This window comes from Hippoglossus hippoglossus, chromosome 18 (genome assembly GCF_009819705.1).
Source record: "Hippoglossus hippoglossus isolate fHipHip1 chromosome 18, fHipHip1.pri, whole genome shotgun sequence".
NCBI classification, from domain to species: Eukaryota; Metazoa; Chordata; class Actinopteri; order Pleuronectiformes; family Pleuronectidae; genus Hippoglossus; species Hippoglossus hippoglossus.
Window position 1 is genome coordinate 15,303,781 of NC_047168.1, and position 23,274 is coordinate 15,327,054.

At 42.6% G+C, this 23,274-nt stretch overlaps 2 protein-coding genes and 1 long non-coding RNA gene across 3 annotated transcripts; 2 read left to right on the forward strand and 1 right to left on the reverse strand.

Annotated features, from left to right (window-relative positions):
* The first annotated feature begins 6,495 nt into the window (after window positions 1-6,495).
* LOC117752186 (sterile alpha motif domain-containing protein 9-like) lies at window positions 6,496-10,596 on the forward strand. Its single transcript, XM_034569381.1, has 5 exons — window positions 6,496-6,651; window positions 7,016-8,950; window positions 9,939-10,071; window positions 10,174-10,249; window positions 10,406-10,596. The coding sequence occupies exons 2-5, from the start codon at window positions 7,147-7,149 to the stop codon at window positions 10,586-10,588; spliced, it is 2,196 nt and encodes a 731-aa protein (XP_034425272.1). The 5' UTR covers window positions 6,496-6,651; window positions 7,016-7,146; the 3' UTR covers window positions 10,589-10,596.
* Window positions 10,597-16,274: 5,678 nt separating this feature from the next.
* Window positions 16,275-22,587, forward strand: zgc:92594 (uncharacterized protein LOC436996 homolog). Its single transcript, XM_034569115.1, has 9 exons — window positions 16,275-16,710; window positions 18,000-18,684; window positions 18,854-18,962; window positions 19,914-20,009; window positions 20,685-20,918; window positions 21,269-21,291; window positions 21,628-21,776; window positions 21,995-22,400; window positions 22,431-22,587. The coding sequence occupies exons 2-8, from the start codon at window positions 18,062-18,064 to the stop codon at window positions 22,303-22,305; spliced, it is 1,545 nt and encodes a 514-aa protein (XP_034425006.1). The 5' UTR covers window positions 16,275-16,710; window positions 18,000-18,061; the 3' UTR covers window positions 22,306-22,400; window positions 22,431-22,587.
* A 188-nt stretch (window positions 22,588-22,775) lies between these two features.
* On the reverse strand, window positions 22,776-23,136 carry LOC117751989. The gene is made up of 2 exons (XR_004611955.1): window positions 22,983-23,136; window positions 22,776-22,852 (listed from the first exon to the last, which is right to left on the reverse strand). It is a non-coding gene; the product is annotated as an uncharacterized LOC117751989 (long non-coding RNA).
* Window positions 23,137-23,274: the final 138 nt, after the last annotated feature.

Sequence of the window (23,274 nt, forward strand, 5' to 3'; positions counted from 1 at the left end):
GCACAAACACTGGCTTGAGCCGACAGCAGATGATTCAGTTGGGACCACAGTGATGGAATGACCAACAGATCACCATCGGTATCTTGAAAGCCATGATTCTCGTGACGTTAAAAGTAATTTGCTTTGGGTGTGAAACAATTTTGGATTCATGAAAACTAAGTGTAAGGTTTCTTTTTTTTTTTTCACTCATTACTCTGAATTATCAGTTTTTTTGAAGGTGCATGGGTCAAATGTGATTGACATTAATCACATTTGTTGTAATGTGTGGATATTCTTAAGAAAATATGTCTCAATCTTATGTGATAAAGAAATTAAAGACATTTCTCTCAAATACAGCCTACTTGCATATATACATATTGGGGTTGTAAAACTGATTTTGTGGTTGTGTTTAGTATTTACAATAATTTAGTGTTTTCAACATAAGATTATCATCACATGAATTTTAGACAATACCTGCCTGAGTGAGTCCAGCATAGAACTTGTTTTCGTGCAAGCCACCCTGTCCTTACAACAATACAACACTTCTCTCAGTTTGAAATATTGAGCAGCAACATTAACTGCTGCTTTCATAATTAACATACAGTTTAACCAATACCTATTTTAAACAATTTTAATGAAAGATACAATATGTTCCAACTTACTAAGATAAATGTAATGAAACACAACACAATACATTTAGACAAACAGAAGACACATAGCTTACACCATTGGGACCCCTTCTTCAACAACTGAAAACATGTCCACACAAATGAGCTGGTGTCTGGACAAGCAGCACATGTGCCAGAATGATAGTAGCTAGCAAGCTAAGCTTATGCTAACAAAATAGTCTGTGGCCTACTCACACACTGACTTTAGCAGATGAGCTAACATGAATGTACAAAGTAAATTAAGCATAAAACCTACCCCAGTGGCTTCACATCCACGAACTGTCTCATCAAATGAGGTATAAAATCATCCAGGTGCTGTCTGTCCTCCTGGGTCAGTGCTGTCTGTCCTCCTGGGTCAGTGCTGTCTGTCCTCCTGGGTCAGGTGCTGCTGATCTGGTCCGTGTCTCACCTATTGTTTGAAAGGAGCGCTAACTGTCCTCTGACGTCACTGGCTGAGCAGGAAGAGGGTTTCGAATTTCACTCAGTTACCAAAGTAAACTTTACTTCATTGTGTCGGGTCGTGCAGTCAATACAGAAGGGTAGTAAATATTACTTGGCATGAATGATAAAAATTACTTATCAAAATGATGATTCATAATTTCTAACAAACTTCAAGTAGCAGATTAAATAACACACAGCATTTTGAGGTAAAAGCACTTAAATAATATTTTATTGTAGAATTTAAACAAAAAAGCCACGTAAACATTACAGGGCAAAAAAAAACATTTTTCTCAGTGTAGGTAAGGTGGCATCTGGTCAGTCAAGCTTTTGAAACGAGTTCTAGTGACGCAGTCGACAACTCATCTGCTGTGGTTAATATTCTGTATCACAAAGGAGCATGAAACTATGAACAGGATGCAGGGGGAGTGGCTCCACAATGTTTATAAGTTCCATCCCCGTGGATCTGCAGTCAAACACACAGCAGCTGGATCTCAATCAGGTAAAAAGATTTGCATTAACGTTTGTTGATTCTTTTTCATTGATTTTTCTGATGTAGAAAATTTGTTGGTATCTTACTGGAGCTTTTCCAACATGTTCTTTTTTTTATAAATTAAACTGTTTTATATAATTCCCCAAAAATTCTGGAAATCTATATATCTTTGGGGGTGTAATATTTAATTCTATATATTCAGCCAAATATATTTGGGCATAAATTAAACTATATCATCAGCATAAATTGTTGATGCATGTCAGTGAGCTACATTTTTAAATGACACAGAATCCCTCATCATACAGGGTTTATAAGTTTATAAGTTGCTGATTATAAGTCGCTGATCTTTCTTTTAATAGATCGGCTGTAAAACATCAAGAACAACAACTGGGTTTCCAGGCTGTTGACAACATCTCTTGCTGGTGAGTCACTGCAAGTCTCTAATTAGAAAAGTTAATTAACTGGAACAAGCTGTTAATTCTGCCCTTACACACGAGGCTAAAGTAACAGCTAAATGCTAACATGCTACTTTTAGGAATTATAATGTTCCCCATGTTCATTGTCTTGGTTTAGCATGTTAGCATTCTCCAATTAGCACAAAACACAAAGTACCGCTGAGGATGAGGGGAATGTTGTGATTAAGATTAAAAATTAAAACTTGTCTTACTCTCGTAAGTCCATTTCACCCATTAAAGTTTATATATTATATAATGATTACAATGTGCTATATAAATTATTGTGTGTTTTAAAATGAGATGAATACAAACTGTGTTCTCTCCTCCTCAGGTATTTAAATGCTGCTGCACTGACCCGTTAAACCAGAACCAGAGGAATTACAAAAGATTCTTGGCTCACTCCAACCACAACAATATTTGTGTAACACAATATTTCGCTTCACAATAAGATAAAGCACCATAATGGAGCGTGGTTCACCAGACACTGAATCCTCTGGTGTTGATAGTGAGATGTCAGGGGAGGAATTGGTTGAGCGCTGGGTTTTGTATATGAATCAAAACCCCAAATCCACCAACACGCAACTGTTCTGTATGTTGGCACTGCTGAAGGCGTATGCTCCTGAGTCCTACCTCCTGATGTCTGAGTGTCAAAAGATTCTTGGCCCACCTGATCCCATCCATGGAGGCCCCCCCTTTGAGGACAGAATGGAGCCTTTTACCATCTTCATCAGGAAATCCAGTCCAAACCCTGGACACGAACATGTATGTATGATTGACCAGGTATCTGCACAATATGCTGTGAAGGTAATGGCTGCCATTGGGATTCCCAGGAGTGCTACAGTGAGCAAAATGATGAACTCACTTTGTGGAGCTCAGGCAGAACCACATGTTCTCCAGTTCATCAAAGATCTGCTGACAAAGAGAGAAATGGGACGGAAAGCCAAAGAGAATTTCTCAAGGTTGGTTGAAGATATACTGGAGCATGAGAGTTTTAACGAAGCTCTTTTTGTCTTGGAGAGAGCGTCAACAATATTCAAAGAGAAGGCCGCTTTCCCCCAAGTTGTTTCTCGTCTGTATTACATTGCTGAACTACCACCTGACTATGTAAATGCTGAAGAATGGGCAATGGAAGCCATTAATCGAGCTCCAGACATCTCTTACATAGCTGACACTCTTGGGCAGGTTTATAAACGCCGTTTGTTGAGGATGGGTAAGGGACCAGGAGAAATCATGAGCATGGCAGACGAGGCCTTCAGAGCATTTAAAGATGTGGAGAGGAAAGCAGACAATGAAGAGCCCCTAGAGATGGACACAGAAGGTACTGCAAGCTTTGCAGCTACTTTCAACAATCGGGGCCTTTTCGGCTTCCTTCAAGTGGCAAAGATCGCCTTTGAAAGACTCAGAGATCAGCAACACAAGGCTTCTTTAATCCAAAACAATATAATGGAAGTTGAAGACAAGTTTGAATTCTTTGAGTGGTACCTGACCTACTCGAAGCCTGACAAGACAACTTTAGAGCCACCTTTCTTCTGGGAGGTTGTGGCGATCTGTTACAAACATTACACAACAAGAACAGCAGCTGAATCCACCAGCTTCCCAGGTCTTCTTGACTGTTTGAATCATGGCCTTTTCAGGTCAAGGGGGAAAAGGGCAGGATTTCAGGAGGAGGAGAAATCAGGGTTTGATTTAGAGGAAATCCAACGTGAGTTGAAAAACGACTATGAGGAAAATGTTGATGATGTCAAAGTAGCAGAGAGGTACATCCTCTCCAACATCATCTTGAGCAACAGGATGCCGGATTCTCCTCAGCTCACCTCGGTGGAAGAACTCCAAACAATCATTCGGAGATTCTTGGCCACAGAAAGGAGGCATAGAAGTCCAGAGTTCTACCTCTTGGTGCTGCTGTTGTTGTTCCCTGAGGAGCAGCCTCCGGTGGTGCAAGACGAGGATGATGAAGAAGCGGAACAGCCGCCCACAGATGGGCAGCCTGGACAGCTGCCTCTTGACCATGGTTCTGACTCAGACCTACAACAGTATGTCACCTTTATGGAAGAAGCCTATGAAAGGTCCAGTTATGCCAAGTACCTTCGATCCCGTTACCTTTTGCCTCTGTTTTTTCTGGGAAAGGGCTCTGGACTGAGCAAATGGATTCACAAATCACAGCTGGATGCAATTGTGGAACAAACGGTGGACGCTGAGCTGGCGGGTGAACACGATCCAACTAGTTTGGAGAAAACACGTCGGATTGAAAACATGTGGAGGAACGGTGACGTGTGGCAAGTGCCGGAAATCCAAAACATCCTTCTCCCGGTCAGGGTTGAGGACAATAAAGTGGTTGTTTGTGCCGGAGGGTGGAAAGTAAAGGTTTCAACAGAGGTTGAACCTGAAGATCCAACGTTGAGCGCCAGGCTCATCTATCTTGGCTTCAACATTAAGGGTCCTGTCCTCTTCGAAGTGAGCGTCCCTCGTGTGAACAATGACTGACCAGGAACACTTTGGGATCAAGACCCAGCACAAACACTGGCTTGAGCCGACAGCAGATGATTCAGTTGGGACCAAAGTGATGGAATGACCAACAGATCACCATCGGTATCTTGAAAGCCATGATTCTCGTGACGTTAAAAGTAATTTGCTTTGGGTGTGAAACATTTTTGGATTCATGAAAACTAAGTGTAAGGTTTCTTCTTTTTTTTTTTTTCACTCATTACTCTGAATTATCAGTTTTTTTTGAAGGTGCATGGGTCAAATGTGATTGACATTAATCACATTTGTTGTAATGTGTGGATATTCTTAAGAAAATATGTCTCAATCTTATGTGATAAAGAAATTAAAGACATTTCTCTCAAACACAGCCTACTTGCATATATACATATTGGGGTTGTAAAACTGATTTTGTGGTTGTGTTTAGTATTTACAATAATTTAGTGTTTTCAACATAAGATTATCATCACATGAATTTTAGACAATACCTGCCTGAGTGAGTCCAGCATAGAACTTGTTTTCGTGCAAGCCACCCTGTCCTTTGTCCGAAAGCCAGTGTCCAATGTTGACCAAATGGTTTGCTGGAGAGGAATTGATGTGATCCTTCTTAACTCCTCTTTGTTCTAAAACAAAAGGTTAACACACAACATAGTTAAACACCATGCTAAAACAATACAACACTTCTCTCAGTTTGAAATATTGAGCAGCAACATTAACTGCTGCTTTCATAATTAACATACAGTTTAACCAATACCTATTTTAAACAATTTTAATGAAAGATACAATATGTTCCAACTTACTAAGATAAATGTAATGAAACACAACACAATACATTTAGACAAACAGAAGACACATAGCTTACACCATTGGGACCCCTTCTTCAACAACTGAAAACATGTCCACACAAATGAGCTGGTGTCTGGACAAGCAGCACATGTGCCAGAATGATAGTAGCTAGCAAGCTAAGCTTATGCTAACAAAATAGTCTGTGGCCTACTCACACACTGACTTTAGCAGATGAGCTAACATGAATGTACAAAGTAAATTAAGCATAAAACCTACCCCAGTGGCTTCACATCCACGAACTGTCTCATCAAATGAGGTATAAAATCATCCAGGTGCTGTCTGTCCTCCTGGGTCAGTGCTGTCTGTCCTCCTGGGTCAGGTGCTGCTGATCTGGTCCGTGTCTCACCTATTGTTTGAAAGGAGCGCTAACTGTCCTCTGACGTCACTGGCTGAGCAGGAAGAGGGTTTCGAATTTCACTCAGTTACCAAAGTAAACTTTACTTCATTGTGTCGGGTCGTGCAGTCAATACAGAAGGGTAGTAAATATTACTTGGCATGAATGATAAAAATTACTTATCAAAATGATGATTCATAATTTCTAACAAACTTCAAGTAGCAGATTAAATAACACACAGCATTTTGAGGTAAAAGCACTTAAATAATATTTTATTGTAGAATTTAAACAAAAAAGCCACGTAAACATTACAGGGCAAAAAAAAACATTTTTCTCAGTGTAGGTAAGGTGGCATCTGGTCAGTCAAGCTTTTGAAATGAGTTCTAGTGACGCAGTCGACAACTCATCTGCTGTGGTTAATATGCTGTATCACAAAGGAGCATGAAACTATGAACAGGATGCAGGGGGAGTGGCTCCACAATGTTTATAAGTTCCATCCCCGTGGATCTGCAGTCAAACACACAGCAGCTGGATCTCAATCAGGTAAAAAGATTTGCATTAACGTTTGTTGATTCTTTTTCATTGATTTTTCTGATGTAGAAAATTTGTTGGTATCTTACTGGAGCTTTTCCAACATGTTCTTTTTTTTTATAAATGAAACTGTTTTATATAATTCCCCAAAAATTCTGGAAATCTATATATCTTTGGGGGTGTAATATTTAATTCTATATATTCAGCCAAATATATTTGGGCATAAATTAAACTATATCATCAGCATAAATTGTTGATGCATGTCAGTGAGCTACATTTTTAAATGACACAGAATCCCTCATCATACAGGGTTTATAAGTTTATAAGTTGCTGATTATAAGTCGCTGATCTTTCTTTTAATAGATCGGCTGTAAAACATCAAGAACAACAACTGGGTTTCCAGGCTGTTGACAACATCTCTTGCTGGTGAGTCACTGCAAGTCTCTAATTAGAAAAGTTAATTAACTGGAACAAGCTGTTAATTCTGCCCTTACACACGAGGCTAAAGTAACAGCTAAATGCTAACATGCTACTTTTAGGAATTATAATGTTCCCCATGTTCATTGTCTTGGTTTAGCATGTTAGCATTCTCCAATTAGCACAAAACACAAAGTACCGCTGAGCATGAGGGGAATGTTGTGATTAAGATTTAAAATTAAAACTTGTCTTACTCTCGTAAGTCCATTTCACCCATTAAAGTTTATATATTATATAATGATTACAATGTGCTATATAAATTATTGTGTGTTTTAAAATGAGATGAATACAAACTGTGTTCTCTCCTCCTCAGGTATTTAAATGCTGCTGCACTGACCCGTTAAACCAGAACCAGAGGAATTACAAAAGATTCTTGGCTCACTCCAACCACAACAATATTTGTGTAACACAATATTTTGCTTCACAATAAGATAAAGCACCATAATGGAGCGTGGTTCACCAGACACTGAATCCTCTGGTGCTGATAGTGAGATGTCAGTGGAGGAATTGGTTGAGCGCTGTGTTTTGTATATGAACCAAAACCCCAAATCCACCAACACGCAACTGTTCTGTATGTTGGCACTGCTGAAGGCGTATGCTCCTGAGTCCTACCTCCTGATGTCTGAGTGTCAAAAGATTCTTGGCCCACCTGATCCCATCCATGGAGGCCCCCCCTTTGAGGACAGAATGGAGCCTTTTACCTTCTTCATCAGGAAATCCAGTCCAAACCCTGGACACGAACATGTATGTATGATTGACCAGGTATCTGCACAATATGCTGTGAAGGTAATGGCTGCCATTGGGATTCCCAGGAGTGCTACAGTGAGCAAAATGATGAACTCACTTTGTGGAGCTCAGGCAGAACCACATGTTCTCCAGTTCATCAAAGATCTGCTGACAAAGAGAGAAATGGGACGGAAAGGCAAAGAGAATTTCTCAAGGTTGGTTGAAGATATACTGGAGCATGAGAGTTTTAACGAAGCTCTTTTTGTCTTGAAGAGAGCGTCAACAATATTCAAAGAGAACGCCGCTTTCCCCCAAGTTGTTTCTCGTCTGTATTACATTGCTGAACTACCATCTGACTATGTAAAAGCTGAAGAATGGGCAAAGAAAGCCATTAAACGAGCTCCAGACATCTCTTACATAGCTGACACTCTTGGGCAGGTTTATAAGAACCGTTTGTTGAGGATGGGTAAGGGACCAGAAGAAATCATGAGCATGGCAGACGAGGCCTTCAGAGCATTTAAAGATGTGGAGAGGAAAGCAGACAATGAAGAGCCCCTAGAGATGGACACAGAAGGTACTGCAAGCATTGCAGCTACTTTCAACAATCGGGGCCTTTTCGGCTTCCTTCAAGTGGCAAAGATCGCCTTTGAAAAACTCAGAGATCAGCAACACAAGACTTCTTTAATCCAAAACAAGAAAATGGAAGTTGAAGACAAGTTTGAATTCTTTGAGTGGTACCTGACCTACTCGAAGCCCGACGAGACAACTTTAGAGCCACCTTACTTCTGGAAGGATGTGGCGATCTGTTACAAACATTACACAACAAGAACAGCAGCTGAATCCACCAGCTTCCCAGGTCTTCTTGACTGTTTGAATCATGGCCTTTTCATGTCAAGGGGGAAAAGGGCCAGATTTCAGGAGGTGGAGAAATCAGGGTTTGATTTAGAGGAAATCCAACGTGAGTTGAAAAACGACTATGAGGAAAATGTTGATGATGTCAAAGTAGCAGAGAGGTACATCTTCTCCAACATCATCTTGAGCAACAGGATGCCGGATTCTCCTCAGCTCACCTCGGTGGAAGAACTCCAAACAATCATTCGGAGATTCTTGGACACAGAAAGGAGGGATAGAAGTCCAGAGTTCTACCTCTTGGTGCTGCTGTTGTTGTTCCCTGAGGAGCAGCCTCCGGTGGTGCAAGACGAGGATGATGAAGAAGCGGAACAGCCGCCCACAGATGGGCAGCCTGGACAGCTGCCTCTTGACCATGGTTCTCACTCAGACCTACAACAGTATGTCACCTTTATGGAAGAAGCCTATGAAAGGTCCAGTTATGCCAAGTACCTTCGATCCCGTTACCTTTTGCCTCTGTTTTTTCTGGGAAAGGGCTCTGGACTGAGCAAATGGATTCACAAATCACGGCTGGATGCAATTGTGGAACAAACGGTGGAGGCTGAGCTGGCGGGTGAACACGATCCAACTAGTTTGGAGAAACCAAGTCGGATTGAAAACATGTGGAGGAACGGTGACGTGTGGCAAGTGCCGGAAATCCAAAACATCCTTCTCCCGGTCAGGGTTGAGGACAATAAAGTGTTAGTTTGTGCCGGATGGTGGAAAGTAAAGGTTTCAACAGAGGTTGAACCTGAAGATCCAACGTTGAGCGCCAGGGTCATCTATCTTGGCTTCAACATTCAGGGTCCTGTCCTCTTCAAAGTGAGCGTCCCTCGTGTGAACAATGACTGACCAGGAACACTTTGGGATCAAGACCCAGCACAAGCACTGGCTTGAGCCGACAGCAGATGATTCAGTTGGGACCAAAGTGATGGAATGACCAACAGATCACCATCGGTATCTTGAAAGCCATGATTCTCGTGACGTTAAAAGTAATTTGCTTTGGGTGTGAAACATTTTTGGATTCATGAAAACTAAGTGTAAGGTTTCTTCTTTTTTTTTTTTTCACTCATTACTCTGAATTATCAGTTTTTTTTGAAGGTGCATGGGTCAAATGTGATTGACATTAATCACATTTGTTGTAATGTGTGGATATTCTTAAGAAAATATGTCTCAATCTTATGTGATAAAGAAATTAAAGACATTTCTCTCAAATACAGCCTACTTGCATATATACATATTGGGGTTGTAAAACTGATTTTGTGGTTGTGTTTAGTATTTACAATAATTTAGTGTTTTCAACATAAGATTATCATCACATGAATTTTAGACAATACCTGCCTGAGTGAGTCCAGCATAGAACTCTTTTTCGTGCAAGCCACCCTGTCCTTACAACAATACAACACTTCTCTCAGTTTGAAATATTGAGCAGCAACATTAACTGCTGCTTTCATAATTAACATACACTTTAACCAATACCTATTTTAAACAATTTTAATGAAAGATACAATATGTTCCAACTTACTAAGATAAATGTAATGAAACACAACACAATACATTTAGACAAACAGAAGACACATAGCTTACACCATTGGGACCCCTTCTTCAACAACTGAAAACAGACGACCTGTACGCCGAGCAGATGGAGCGCGAGATGAGGCACAAGCTCAAGTCGGCCTTCAAGAACTTCATCGAGAAGGTGGAGACGCTGACGAAAGAGCAGCTGGAGTTCGAGGTGCCGTTCAGAGACCTGGGGTGAGTGGACGCTGTAACAGTCCGTACAACAGCATGGAGAAAACGTGAAGCGCCATAAGCGGGTGGACTCATTGTTTTTTCGCTGTGCCTCTTTGTTTCCAGGTTCCAGGGCGCCCCCTACAGGAGCACCTGCCTGCTACAGCCCACTTCCAGCTCCCTTGTCAATGTTACTGAATGGGTGAGTGAGAACCTTCAAGAACAATATTCTGTTCTGAAAGTTGAGAAAAAAGTTTAGAAAAATTGTAATCTTAATTAAAGCTGCACAAAAAATGTTGGTTTCATAATTTGTCGTGGTTGAATTGCGTCTTTGATGTTTTTAACTTTTTCCGTTAAGCCGCCGTTTGCCGTGACCCTGGACGAAGTGGAGCTGGTCCACTTTGAGCGTGTGCAGTTCCACCTGAAGAACTTCGACGTGGTCATCGTCTACAAGGACTACAACAAGAAGGTCACCATGATCAACGCCGTGCCCGTCAACTCCCTGGACCCCATCAAGGAGTGGCTCAAGTACGACACCTGACACGACAATGCTCTAACGGGTTCTTCTCTGACCTCACATCCTTCCATCCAGTTAATTATGAACATGCTTCGTAACAACACTTATTGTTAAAATACATCTTGTCACCCTCAGCTGACAAAGAGAGCACCTACGAGGACGAGGACACGTCCAACAGGAAGAGAAAGATCCGGCCGTCAGCTCGGCCGTCCTCCCGCCCGTCCTCCCGTCATCCCGCCCGTCAGCCTCACCCAGCAAGAAGTTTTTTTTGACGGGGGGGGCAGACACACATTTTCTGATAATTCTTATTTGAACGGGTTTGTAAACGTTTGCAGACGGAAACACAAACTGTCTCCTTCGCTCTTCTCCTCTGTCCCTTTTTCTTTTTGTTCATTCTGAGTAGATGTACTGTTAATTCTGAAAAACCTGTTTTTGTTATAAAATGAAATGGAATTGTAGTTTTCAATGGTCTGGTTCCTCTTTCAGTGCCGCAGCATGTTTATCTGTTTCCTCTCCTCTTGACAAGGCGTCAGGAAAACCGTTTTCACACATGACACCCGGGAAAAATCCGGAGAATTGACTAATAACCAGAGCCAAACCTTCAACTTAAAAATCTGTACATACAACGGTACCTTCTGAAGTAAGATTTGAAATGCCTAGAAGTTTGCCTAAGATTCAATCCTAAAAGAGGTTAAAGATTTATAAACTCAGTGTATATGATTTCTATGCAGCCACATTTGAGAAACAGAAATTGACACTACTCAATTCAATTTTATTTGTATAGCATCCAAATCATAATATACATTATCTCAAGGTTCTTTACATAGAAGGTCAAGACCTTAAAGATTATAGAGAAACCAACAGTTCCCACAATGAGCAGCGACTGGACGGAAAAAACTCATTTACGGGAAGAAACCTCTAGAACCAGAGTCAGTGTGGTCCGACTGGTTGGTGAGCAGAGAAATGAGAGAGACAAAGAGAGAGAAAGCGAAAGAGACAGACGGACAAAGAGAGAGAGAGCTCTGGATCATCCAGTTCTTGATGTTCTTGACACTTTCCTGACAATCGAAACTAGTGACGTCAGTTCAGGAAGATCCATCATGAAAAGTTGTCCAAACGTAGATGTGGTAATCCAGGTGGTTCAGTAGTTTCTGTGCTAGACAATGTATCTGTCTCACTCATGGGGAGGAGGTGGTGGATAATTCACAAGTACATACACGTTACAAAGAAGGTTGAGTTCTTTCTGTGGGTGACGCTGCAGGAAAGGTTGGGTGATTTGTTGTGTTTTTTCCGCAGGTGGAGACGAGACTACGTGGCGTGACCGATTTTAATGTCAGCTGGCGAAGTGACAAAAGTGGACTCGTCTTCCAACGTCAAACGTCTCTGGAGGTCACTGATAAGACGGGGGGGGGGGAGACAAAAAATGTCGGTTGTGAAATTAAAACTGTTTCATAATCATTTAACATTTACAAAGTTTCTTATACCACAAAAATACTGTAAACAGTTTTAAACAGCTCCTTATATTCGATGTACACATGCACCGTGTCCTGTTGTGTCACTGATGATGAATGTATCCTCTTGAAACTTTAAAATATTCTAATCTGCTTTAGATGATATGTTCATATCTACATTATGTCCTTTGGATGATAGACGAGGACTTTATAGGCTACACGCAACTTTCAATGTTTGCTATATAATGCGTATTTATTTCGTAAAAAGTAATGCTGTTTTGGGTTTAGATCATTTCACAATAAACTGAACAGTTTCAGAATGATGCTGTGTTCGACCGTTTACAGGAACTGAACTACAGTTTCATTTCCAGGTAAATGTACCTTGTAGGTAAGGTGGCATCTGGTCAGTCAAGCTTTTGAAACGAGTTCTAGTGACGCAGTCGACAACTCATCTGCTGTGGTTAATATGCTGTATCACAAAGGAGCATGAAACTATGAACAGGATGCAGGGGGAGTGGCTCCACAATGTTTATAAGTTCCATCCCCGTGGATATGAAGTCAAACACAGCAGCTGGATCTCAACCAGGTAAAAAGATTTGCATTAACGTTTGTTGATTCTTTTTCATTGATTTTTCTGATGTAGAAAATTTGTTGGTATCTTACTGGAGCTTTTCCAACATGTTCTTTTTTTTTTTTATAAATTAAACTGTTTATATATTTTTATATTTATATTTATATTTTTGTATCTTTGGGGGCGTAATATTTAATTCTATATATTCAGCCAAATATATTTGGGCATAAATTAAACTATATCATCAGCATAAATTGTTGATGCATGTCAGTGAGCTACATTTTTAAATGACACAGAATCCCTCATCATACAGGGTTTATAAGTTTATAAGTTGCTGATTATAAGTCGCTGATCTTTCTTTTAATAGATCGGCTGTAAAACATCAAGAACAACAACTGGGTTTCCAGGCTGTTGACAACATCTCTTGCTGGTGAGTCACTGCAAGTCTCTAATTAGAAAAGTTAATTCACTGGAACAAGCTGTTAATTCTGCCCTTACACACGAGCTAAAGTAACAGCTAAATGCTAACATGCTACTTTTAGGAATTATAATGTTCCCCATGTTCATTGTCTTGGTTTAGCATGTTAGCATTCTCCAATTAGCACAAAACACAAAGTACCGCTGAGCATGAGGGGAATGTTGTGATTAAGATTAAAAATTAAAACTTGTCTTACTCTCGTAAGTCCATTTCACCCATTAAAGTTTATATATTATATAATGATTACAATGTGCTATATAAATTATTGTGTGTTTTAAAATGAGATGAATACAAACTGTGTTCTCTCCTCCTCAGGTATTTAAATGCTGCTGCACTGACCCGTTAAACCAGAACCAGAGGAATTACAAAAGATTCTTGCCTCACTCCAACCACAACAATATTTGTGTAACACAATATTTCGCTTCACAATAAGATAAAGCACCATAATGGAGCGTGGTTCACCAGACACTGAATCCTCTGGTGTTGATAGTGAGATGTCAGGGGAGGAATTGGTTGAGCGCTGGGTTTTGTATATGAATCAAAACCCCAAATCCACCAACACGCAACTGTTCTGTATGTTGGCACTGCTGAAGGCGTATGCTCCTGAGTCCTACCTCCTGATGTCTGAGTGTCAAAAGATTCTTGGCCCACCTGATCCCATCCATGGAGGCCCCCCCTTTGAGGACAGAATGGAGCCTTTTACCTTCTTCATCAGGAAATCCAGTCCAAACCCTGGACACGAACATGTATGTATGATTGACCAGGTATCTGCACAATATGCTGTGAAGGTAATGGCTGACTCTGGGATTCCCAGGAGTGCTACAGTGAGCAAAATGATGAACTCACTTTGTGGAGCTCAGGCAGAACCACATGTTCTCCAGTTCATCAAAGATCTGCTGACAAAGAGAGAAATGGGACGGAAAGGCAAAGAGAATTTCTCAAGGTTGGTTGAAGATATACTGGAGCATGAGAGTTTTAACGAAGCTCTTTTTGTCTTGAAGAGAGCGTCAACAATATTCAAAGAGAACGCCGCTTTCCCCCAAGTTGTTTCTCGTCTGTATTGCATTGATAAAAAAACATCTGACTATAAAAAAGCTGAAGAATGGGCAAAGAGAGCCATTAAACGAGCTCCAGACATCTCTTACATAGCTGACACTCTTGGGCAGGTTTATAAACGCCGTTTGTTGAAGATGGGTAAGGGAACAGGAGGAATCAAGAGCATGGCAGACGAGGCCTTCAGAGCATTTAAAGATGTGGAGAGGAAAGCAGACAATGAAGAGCCCCTAGAGATGGACACAGAAGGTACTGCAAGCTTTGCAGATACTTTCAACAATCGGGGCCTTTTCGGCTTCCTTCAAGTGGCAAAGATCGCCCTTGAAAAACTCAGAGATCAGCAACACAAGGCTTCTTTAATCCAAAACAAGAAAATGGAAGTTGAAGACAAGTTTGAATTCTTTGAGTGGTACCTGACCTACTCGAAGCCTGACGAGACAACTTTAGAGCCACCTTACTTCTGGAAGGATGTGGCACTCTGTTACAAACATTACACAACAAGAACAGCAGCTGAATCCACCAGCTTCCCAGGTCTTCTTGACTGTTTGAATCATGGCCTTTTCAGGTCAAGGGGGAAAAGGGCAGGATTTCTGGAGGAGGAGAAATCAGGGTTTGATTTAGAGGAAATCCAACGTGAGTTGAAAAACGACTATGAGGAAAATGTTGATGATGTCAAAGTAGCAGAGAGGTACATCCTCTCCAACATCATCTTGAGCAACAGGATGCCGGATTCTCCTCAGCTCACCTCGGTGGAAGAACTCCAAACAATCATTCGGAGATTCTTGGCCACAGAAAGGAGGGATAGAAGTCCAGAGTTCTACCTCTTGGTGCTGCTGTTGTTGTTCCCTGAGGAGCAGCCTCCGGTGGTGCAAGACGAGGATGATGAAGAAGCGGAACAGCCGCCCACAGATGGGCAGCCTGGACAGCTGCCTCTTGACCATGGTTCTGACTCAGACCTACAACAGTATGTCACCTTTATGAAAGAAGCCTATGAAAGGTCCAGTTATGCCAAGTACCTTCGATCCCGTTACCTTTTGCCTCTGTTTTTTCTGGGAAAGGGCTCTGGACTGAGCAAATGGATTCACAAATCACAGCTGGATGCAATTGTGGAACAAACGGTGGACGCTGAGCTGGCGGGTGAAAAATGTCGAACTAATTCGAGGAAAACACATCGGATTGAAAACATGTGGTCGAACGGTGACGTGTGGCAATTGCCGGAAATCCAAAACATCCTTCTCCCGGTCAGGGTTGAGGACAATAAAGTGTTAGTTTGTGCCGGATGGTGGAAAGTAAAGGTTTCAACAGAGGTTGAACCTGAAGATCCAACGTTGAGCACCAGGCTCATCTATCTTGGCTTCAACATTCAGCGTCCCTCGTGTGAACAATGACTGACCAGGAACACTTTGGGATCAAGACCCAGCACAAACACTGGCTTGAGCCGACAGCAGATGATTCAGTTGGGACCAAAGTGATGGAATGACCAACAGATCACCATCGGTATCTTGAAAGCCATGATTCTCGTGACGTTAAAAGTAATTTGCTTTGGGTGTGAAACATTTTTGGATTCATGAAAACTAAGTGTAAGGTTTCTTTTTTTTCTTTTTTTATTTGAAGGTGCATGGGTCAAATGTGATTGACATTAATCACATTTGTTGTAATGTGTGGATATTCTTAAGAAAATATGTCTCAATCTTATGTGATAAAGAAATTAAAGACATTTCTCTCAAATACAGCCTACTTGCATATATACATATTGGGGTTGTAAAACTGATTTTGTGGTCGTGTTTAGTATTTACAATATTTTCCCCCCATTGCATTCTACTGGCCAGGTATTCACTCTCTTAAGGATCCAGATTTATTTATGACAAAATTAATTTCAATTTATTGCCTAACTAAAAAGGTTTCTACCAGGAGAGATAACCCGTTCTTCTTCTTTATAATAAAGCTTTTATCATGTGGTGTCTATTGGTTTTATTATCAGTATCTATATTATTATTATTATCATTATTATTATTAGTAGTTGTTATTATTATTGTTATTTTTATTGTGAGTTTCATATCGTTTCAAAGTCGTTATTATTATTATTATTATTATTATTATTAATAATGTTATTATTATTATTGTTAATGTTATTATTATAACTACTATTATATATAAACTTTTATCCTGTAGAACAAAACAATAAATGTCCAGAACAAAGAAGTGAGACACGGACGTCGCGTCACGGACCCAGGTGTAAACAGGAGAATTTCCGAGGTTCCGTGAAGGCAGCCTTTTCTCCGCAGTTTCTGGTCGCTTTCGTTTCTCTCGTCAAACGTTCGATTCCGCGGAGCAGGAGGCGACTGCCCGAGGACTGGAGCGTGTCCCGGGCCCGCTGGAGCCTGTGTTCGGCCCGAGGAGGAGCCGAGGAGCAGCCGGGGAGCCGAGGAGGAGCAGCCGGGGACGAGAGCTAACTGACCGGGGGACAGCACCATGCTAGCCGCAGAGGGACAGGTGCACCGCGGCGTCGAGCTGTGACGCGTCCCGCCTCGTCCGCTCGGGTTTCTACATCCGGGGAACAAAGATAAAGAAAACACGTCTTAACGGTATTAAGGTGAACAGCCTGTCTGTCTGTCTGTCTGTCTCCCTGTCTCTCTCTCTGTCTCTCAGCCTGTCTGTCTCTCTGTCTCTCTGTCTGTCTGTCTCCCTGCCTGTCTCCCTGTCTGTCTCCCTGCCTGTCTCCCTGTCTGTCTCTCTGCCTGTCTGTCTGTCTGTCTCCCTGTCTCCCTGTCTCTCTGCCTGTCTGTCTGTCTGTCTGCCTGTCTCCCTGTCTCTCTCCCTGTCTGTCTCTCTGCCTGTCTCTCTCTGTCTGTCTGTCTGTCTCTCTGCCTGTCTCTCTCTGTCTCTCTCTGTCTCTCTGCCTGTCTGTCTGTCTGTCTCCCTGTCTGTCTCTCTCTGTCTCTCCGTCTGTCTCTCTGTCTCTCTGCCTGTCTCTCTCTGTCTATCTGCCTGTCTCTCTCTGTCTCTCTGTCTGTCTGTCTGTCTGTCTGTCTCCCTGTCTCTCTGCCTGTCTCTCTCTGTCTCTCTGCCCGTCTCTCTGTCTCTCTGCATGTCTGTCTCTCTGCCTGTCTCTCTCTGTCTCTCTGCCTGTCTCTCTCTCTGTCTGTCTCTCTGCCCGTCTATCTCTCTGCCCGTCTGTCTCTCTGTCTCTCTGCCCGTCTGTCTCCCTGCCCGTCTCTCTGCATGTCTGTCTCTCTGCCTGTCTCTCTCTGTCTCTCTGCCTGTCTCTCTCTCTGTCTGTCTCTCTGCCCGTCTATCTCTCTGCCCGTCTGTCTCTCTGTCTCTCTGCCTGCCTGTCTCTCTGTCTCTCTCTCTGCCTGTCTCTCTCTCTCTCTGTCTGTCTCCCTGCCCGTCTGTCTCCCTGCCCGTCTGTCTCCCTGCCCGTCTGTCTCCCTGTGGCTCAGCAGCAGATTAGTGAACTCAGTCTCATGGCAGATAAGAGGTGAGGGATCAGGGTTAATGTCTCATAACCACGAGGCAGCGTGAGAACCACGGTGACAACACAGGCTGGATTCATAAAACACGTCCACTGCTCGTAATCATCAAACTAGAGACTTATTATTATTATTATTATTATTCAGCTTATTGTCAGTTCACACAACAAGAGCAGATTAAAAGTGGTGAATGAAATATAAGAAGGATTCATCTGCATACAAGTTACAAACATTAAAAGAGAAAATAATACAAGTAAAATAGTTAAAACTGTGTAAAAACGATCAAATACAATCGTGACCTTTTAACCTGAGCTGAAGCTGCGTATATATATTTGAGTTGAATTAAGTAAGTAACAGTCGTCTCTCTCCCCTCCCGTCCTCCCTCTCCTATACCTCCGTCTCTCTCCAGGCTGTCCTTCACCCGTCACCGTCGTATCCGTCTCTCTCCGAGCCCGCAGCCTGGATGCGGACATGGCGTCGGCCAAGTTAGAGTCCAGCGTCCTGCAGGAGGAGCTCACCTGCCCGGTGTGCCTGGACCTGTATCGCGACCCCTTCTTGCTTCCTTGCGGCCACAACTTCTGCAAGACCTGCCTGGATCGCCTGAAGCGGCAGGCGGAGCGCGGCCGCTTCCGCTGCCCCGAGTGCCGGGACAGCCACCGCTGTAGCACCAACTTTCAGAAGAATTTCAAACTAGCCAATATTGCCGATGACTACCGCCACAGGCGCAGAGCCACCGCTGAAGCTGCCTCAGGTTTGAAATCCAGAGGGTTGCCGTCGTCCTCTCGGAGTGTGTGTGTAGTTCCGTGTGACTACTGCCCCTCGGTCGCAGCTGAGGCGCCAGGCGTCAGTGGTGAGGGCGACGACTCTTCTGCTGCTTCTGTTTCTCATGAAGGTGACGGAGCCGCCGCCGCCGCCGCCGCCGCTGCTGCTGTGTCAATGTTTGCGGTGAAGACGTGCCTGAAGTGTGAGGTGTCTATGTGCCAGGAGCATGTAAAGCCACATCTGGAACTACCGGCGTTCTGCGAGCATCCGCTGACAGAACCCATATTTGACTTCTGGAAGAGGAAGTGTCCAGCGCATGATGAAATATACAGGTAGGAGGGATGGACCCATATGTCCTCGCCCTGTTTCTGTATCTGGGATCGTGATCACAAACCTTCTGTGTCTTAACAGTTCAATTTGGAAACAGCAACAGGTTTATTTAGCCTGTGTTCAAGTTCCTCTTCTTCAATGAGTGCTGCTCTGTACCTGTGTCACCTCCAGATACTACTGCATGGACGACAAGTTGTGTGTGTGTAACGCCTGCACCATAGAAGGAGAACACTCCGGACACACAATGAAGACCCTGAAGAACACAATGAAAGATCTCAAGGTACCGTTCCCATCATGGGTCCTACAAACACAGTCTGTACCGTTACATGAAAGAAGAGTTACACACGTGTATTGATATTTGTGGTTAAAACTTAAGATGATGATCCAAACATGTGGGAGCTCAGGGCTTTGTACCGGTTTCCATTCACTTTCACTTCATTGTTGGGCTCACACAAAGTCCTGTGAAGAATCTGGAATGAATGAATGAATATTGTTGTTCATTGTAGTGTGTGTGTGTTTGTGTGTTTGTGTGTGTGTGTGACATGAATGGAGGCGTCACATGACTCTGGCCTCTTTCTCCAGCGCAGTTAAACCCACTTCCTGTGAGAGGCTTCCACTTTGTTGTCCCGAGCCTGTTGAATTCCGCTTGTTGTTCAGAATCAGCCGACAGCCAGTGTCCTTACAAAGACTGAAAAAGTCTTGAATTCAATTTCACAAATTAAAGTCCATAAAACTAACTAAACTAACTAACTAGAACTTCTCCTCCTAGTAGTTATCGCTGCTTCGTTTGTTCGTCCACATAATGAACAGTTCTCCTCAAATGCTTCTGACTGATGACGCTTCTGTTTTGATTTACTCATAAATTAATCTGTAATTACAAGAAAAACGTACGCAATTTGGTGTGTATATATATATATATATATATATTTTGTATGAATTTATTCACAGTTGCTTAATAACCGTAACAACAAACACTTTCTCCATCTATTAGTGTCTGTCTGGAAATATTTTTTGTGAAATATTGTAGTAGTTTGCAGCTAAATTGATAACTGTGCGTTAGTGACGTGTGTGTGTGTGTGTGTGTGTGTGTGTGTGTGTGTGTGTGTGTGTGTGTGTGTGTGTGTGTGTGTGTGTGTGTGTGTGTGTGTGTGTGTGTGTGTGTGTGTGTGTGTGTGTGTGTGTGTGTGTGTGTGTTCTGAAATACTGTAGCTCATGACGTCTCTCTCACCAGGGCACACTGGACAAGCAGCTGTACCGGGCTGAAAGGAAGTACAGCATGGCGGAGAAGAAACTCCAGGAGCAGAGGGAGAAGGAGAGACAGAACAAGGTAAAACCAGGTTCATCACCTGAATCTCCCTCCAGAGGCCGAGGTGACGCAGGTCAAGAAGAAAAACTCCAATATGAGCTCATCCAAACAGGAACAAAAGATTTAAATTGATAAAGTTATGAAGAAGCGCGGGATCATGGGAGTCGTCGTCTTCACGGATTCATGGATGAGGTCATGAGGTTCAAGTTTTGTTCTCGATAAGCAGCAAACAGCGATAAATCACTGAACAGTGGAAGGGAAACCAGCTGCCTGGCTAGCAGGGAGTTTGTCCTTTGTGATACCAGAGGAGGATAAAGTTGATAAGTTTATACGTATTAGATCTGTTAAAATACAACTTGCTGCTGGATATGTCACAACCGTTAAATATTCTTTATATTCTAAATGATTCACATATAAAACCTCTGTTGTTTCATTCTGTTCTGTTTTGTGTTATTTTGGATTTGTGTATTTCTTACACACAAAGTTGCTTGTAGTCATTTCATCAGCAGTTTCAGCACCATGGACAGCAGCATTAAGACGTTTGGCTGTCAAGTCTGAAAACACAAACTCGAAACGCTTCGTCTCACAATGTTAAAGAAAGAGCAGTGAACTGGGTGGGAAATATCATAATAATGGAATATTATATACTAATATACGACTTCACCTCGTGTTCTTTCTCTTTTGCTGCTCATCCAGAAGTTCATGGACGACTCTGAGCAGTGCCTGAACAGACTCAACGAGGAGATGAAGGCCAAAGTGCTCGGCTTCGTCGCCCAACTGCGGGACTGCACGCGCACTCAGTGCGACACCAACGGGCTGGCCATCCAGAAGAACATCTCCAAGATCTCGCAGGACCAGGCCCGACTCCAGGAGGCTCGCTGCGGCCTCGAAAGTCTCATGCAGGAAAACGATCCTTTCCGCTTCATCGAGGTGAGAAGACGTCCCCACTTTGTTATGATAACAAACACCACAGCTGAGAGAATGTTCTGCCGTTTTGGAACTTGCTCGTGTTGAAGGATCAAACATACGTTGACTTCATGTGAATCAAGATCAGCTTTTAGTTTTTCTACTTTTTGTAGATTCTCATTTAATAACTTTTGGTGGAAAGTCCTCAGCTTTAAAACAATTACACTTTCAGATATTACACAAACATATCATTGCAGTAGATAAAACGTTATATATTATGATTATTACTTCAGTTATTTTGATGGCTTCAGTTTGGCTGAAATCAGCTTTTTGTGTAATTTGTGTCCAAACATCTGTTTGCGTGTCTTTTTCAGGCGTACAAGACGACAGGGAAACAGTGAGTACTGTCGGGGGGGTCGGGGGAACAACACTTGAGTTGTTGTGGATGTTGTACTCTTAGTACTTGTGTAATTTACTGTGTGGGGAAAACAGAATTTGCTGCATTGTGTGTTTTTCTCTGCTTGTTGTTTGCTTGCTGCTGTATTTGGTGTGTGCAGGAGGTTGAGGGGTCTGACTCAATAGCCATTGACCCCCCACTGTGTGTGTGTGTGTGTGTGTGTGTGTGTGTGTGTGTGTGTGTGTGTGTGTGTGTGTGTGTGTGTGTGTGTGTGTGTGTGTGTGTGTGTGTGTGTGTGTGTGTGTGTGTGTGTGTGTGTGTGTGTGTGTGTTTCAGGTGCCGTCGGCAGCTGAGAAGAAACATGTTCTACCCAGAATACGTTGACATGGAGACGGAGGTTCTCGTAGCAATGATGGAAGAAGAAATGAGGAAATTCCTGGACGATGAACTCCAGTGTAGCATTGTTTCCGCCTTAAATTCCATGTGTACGTAATTTTCTCTCATCCAATCAACCAAGTGCTGTCATCGTCAAACATCGTCAAACATCAGCTGTTCTAAATGTCATCTCTGCCTTTTCAAACAACACGTTGTATTTTAATGTGTTGTTGATATAATATACTAATTTGTGCAGTTGCAAGGTGTCAGGTTACAGGACAAGATTATAAAATTCACTGAATCAGAAAAACATTTGTCCACCCATCAGGTCATCTTACAGATCTGGAGGAGGAGGAGGAGCAGGAGGAGATTGAGGAAGAGGCCGCAGAGGAGGACGATGATGACGACGACCTCAACGACAGCAGCGAGGAAGACATGAGGAGCGAGGGCGAGGTGGAGGAAGACGAGGAGGAGGAGGAGGAGGAGAACGAAGAGGAAGGACCCAACCAGAGGGAGCTGGCAGATGATCTTTACAGTCCGGAGGAGGAGGAGGAGGAGGAGGATGACGACAGTGATGAGGAAGGAGAGGATAGAGAATGGGAGGAGGGGGAGGAGGAGGAGGAGGAGAGAGTGGTTTAACCGAGGATGTGATTTGTTTACATATATTTTTACACCTTTTGAAGCACTTTGAATTTGACACTCGGCTTCGGGTGAGTGCAGCAGATGTTCCGACATCTGTTTGAGTGTCGCACACACACACGTCCTCTCTTTGAATGTCCCACTGACAGAACAGCTGCCACACTTTGCCTCAAACCTTCCACAGCAAGCTGAGATCTACCGGAGGAGGGCGGAGCTGCGATTCAGCCGGATTCCGAACCAACCGGGAGCGAATCTCGTGTCCGACCTGTGTTGCAAACCGACGACAACTTAAAGGAGACACGTGATGCTCTGTCAGTGTGTAACCTGGATATGAGCAGAATAAGTCTCCTTTTAATAAAGTGTTTTTACATCAGCAGATATTTACACATACAGATGAATGTATATTAACAGAATGTGATTTAAGACTGAATTTAGAAAACAAGTATTTTATTTCTTGCTAGAACAACTGATTTTATTAATTTCCAGTCCTCGATGCACAAATATCTGAATTCCTTGGGTTTGCCAGTTTTCCGTCACCGTAGAAAGCCTTTTCGATCAGAATCCTCGTAAACGGCTCAAAGATTTGACCCTAAAAAGATATTTGAAGTTGATCCAACGTGTGCTGATTGAGTCCTGTGTGAGTACGGATTGTGGGGATCGCTTCGTCCACGTCAGACTTGAACATTGCAAGACCAAAGAGTGAAGATGTACTTTTAATAAATGTGTTTGCTTGGCATGACGTAAATCTAAGTTACAGTTAACGTTGGCTCCAGGATGAGTTTGCTTTTCATGATTCATTGTGCTTTAAAAACAGGTGATGCATCGTTCAAGATATTGTTAATTATTCCTATGCACTCTTCATATATTATTCCTACAATATCAGTTTCAGGTGATGTGGAATTTTGCACTTTATTACAAAAAAAACCTGCTTTGTTGGGCCTGAAACTTTTGAATGTGAGAAGCTGACTT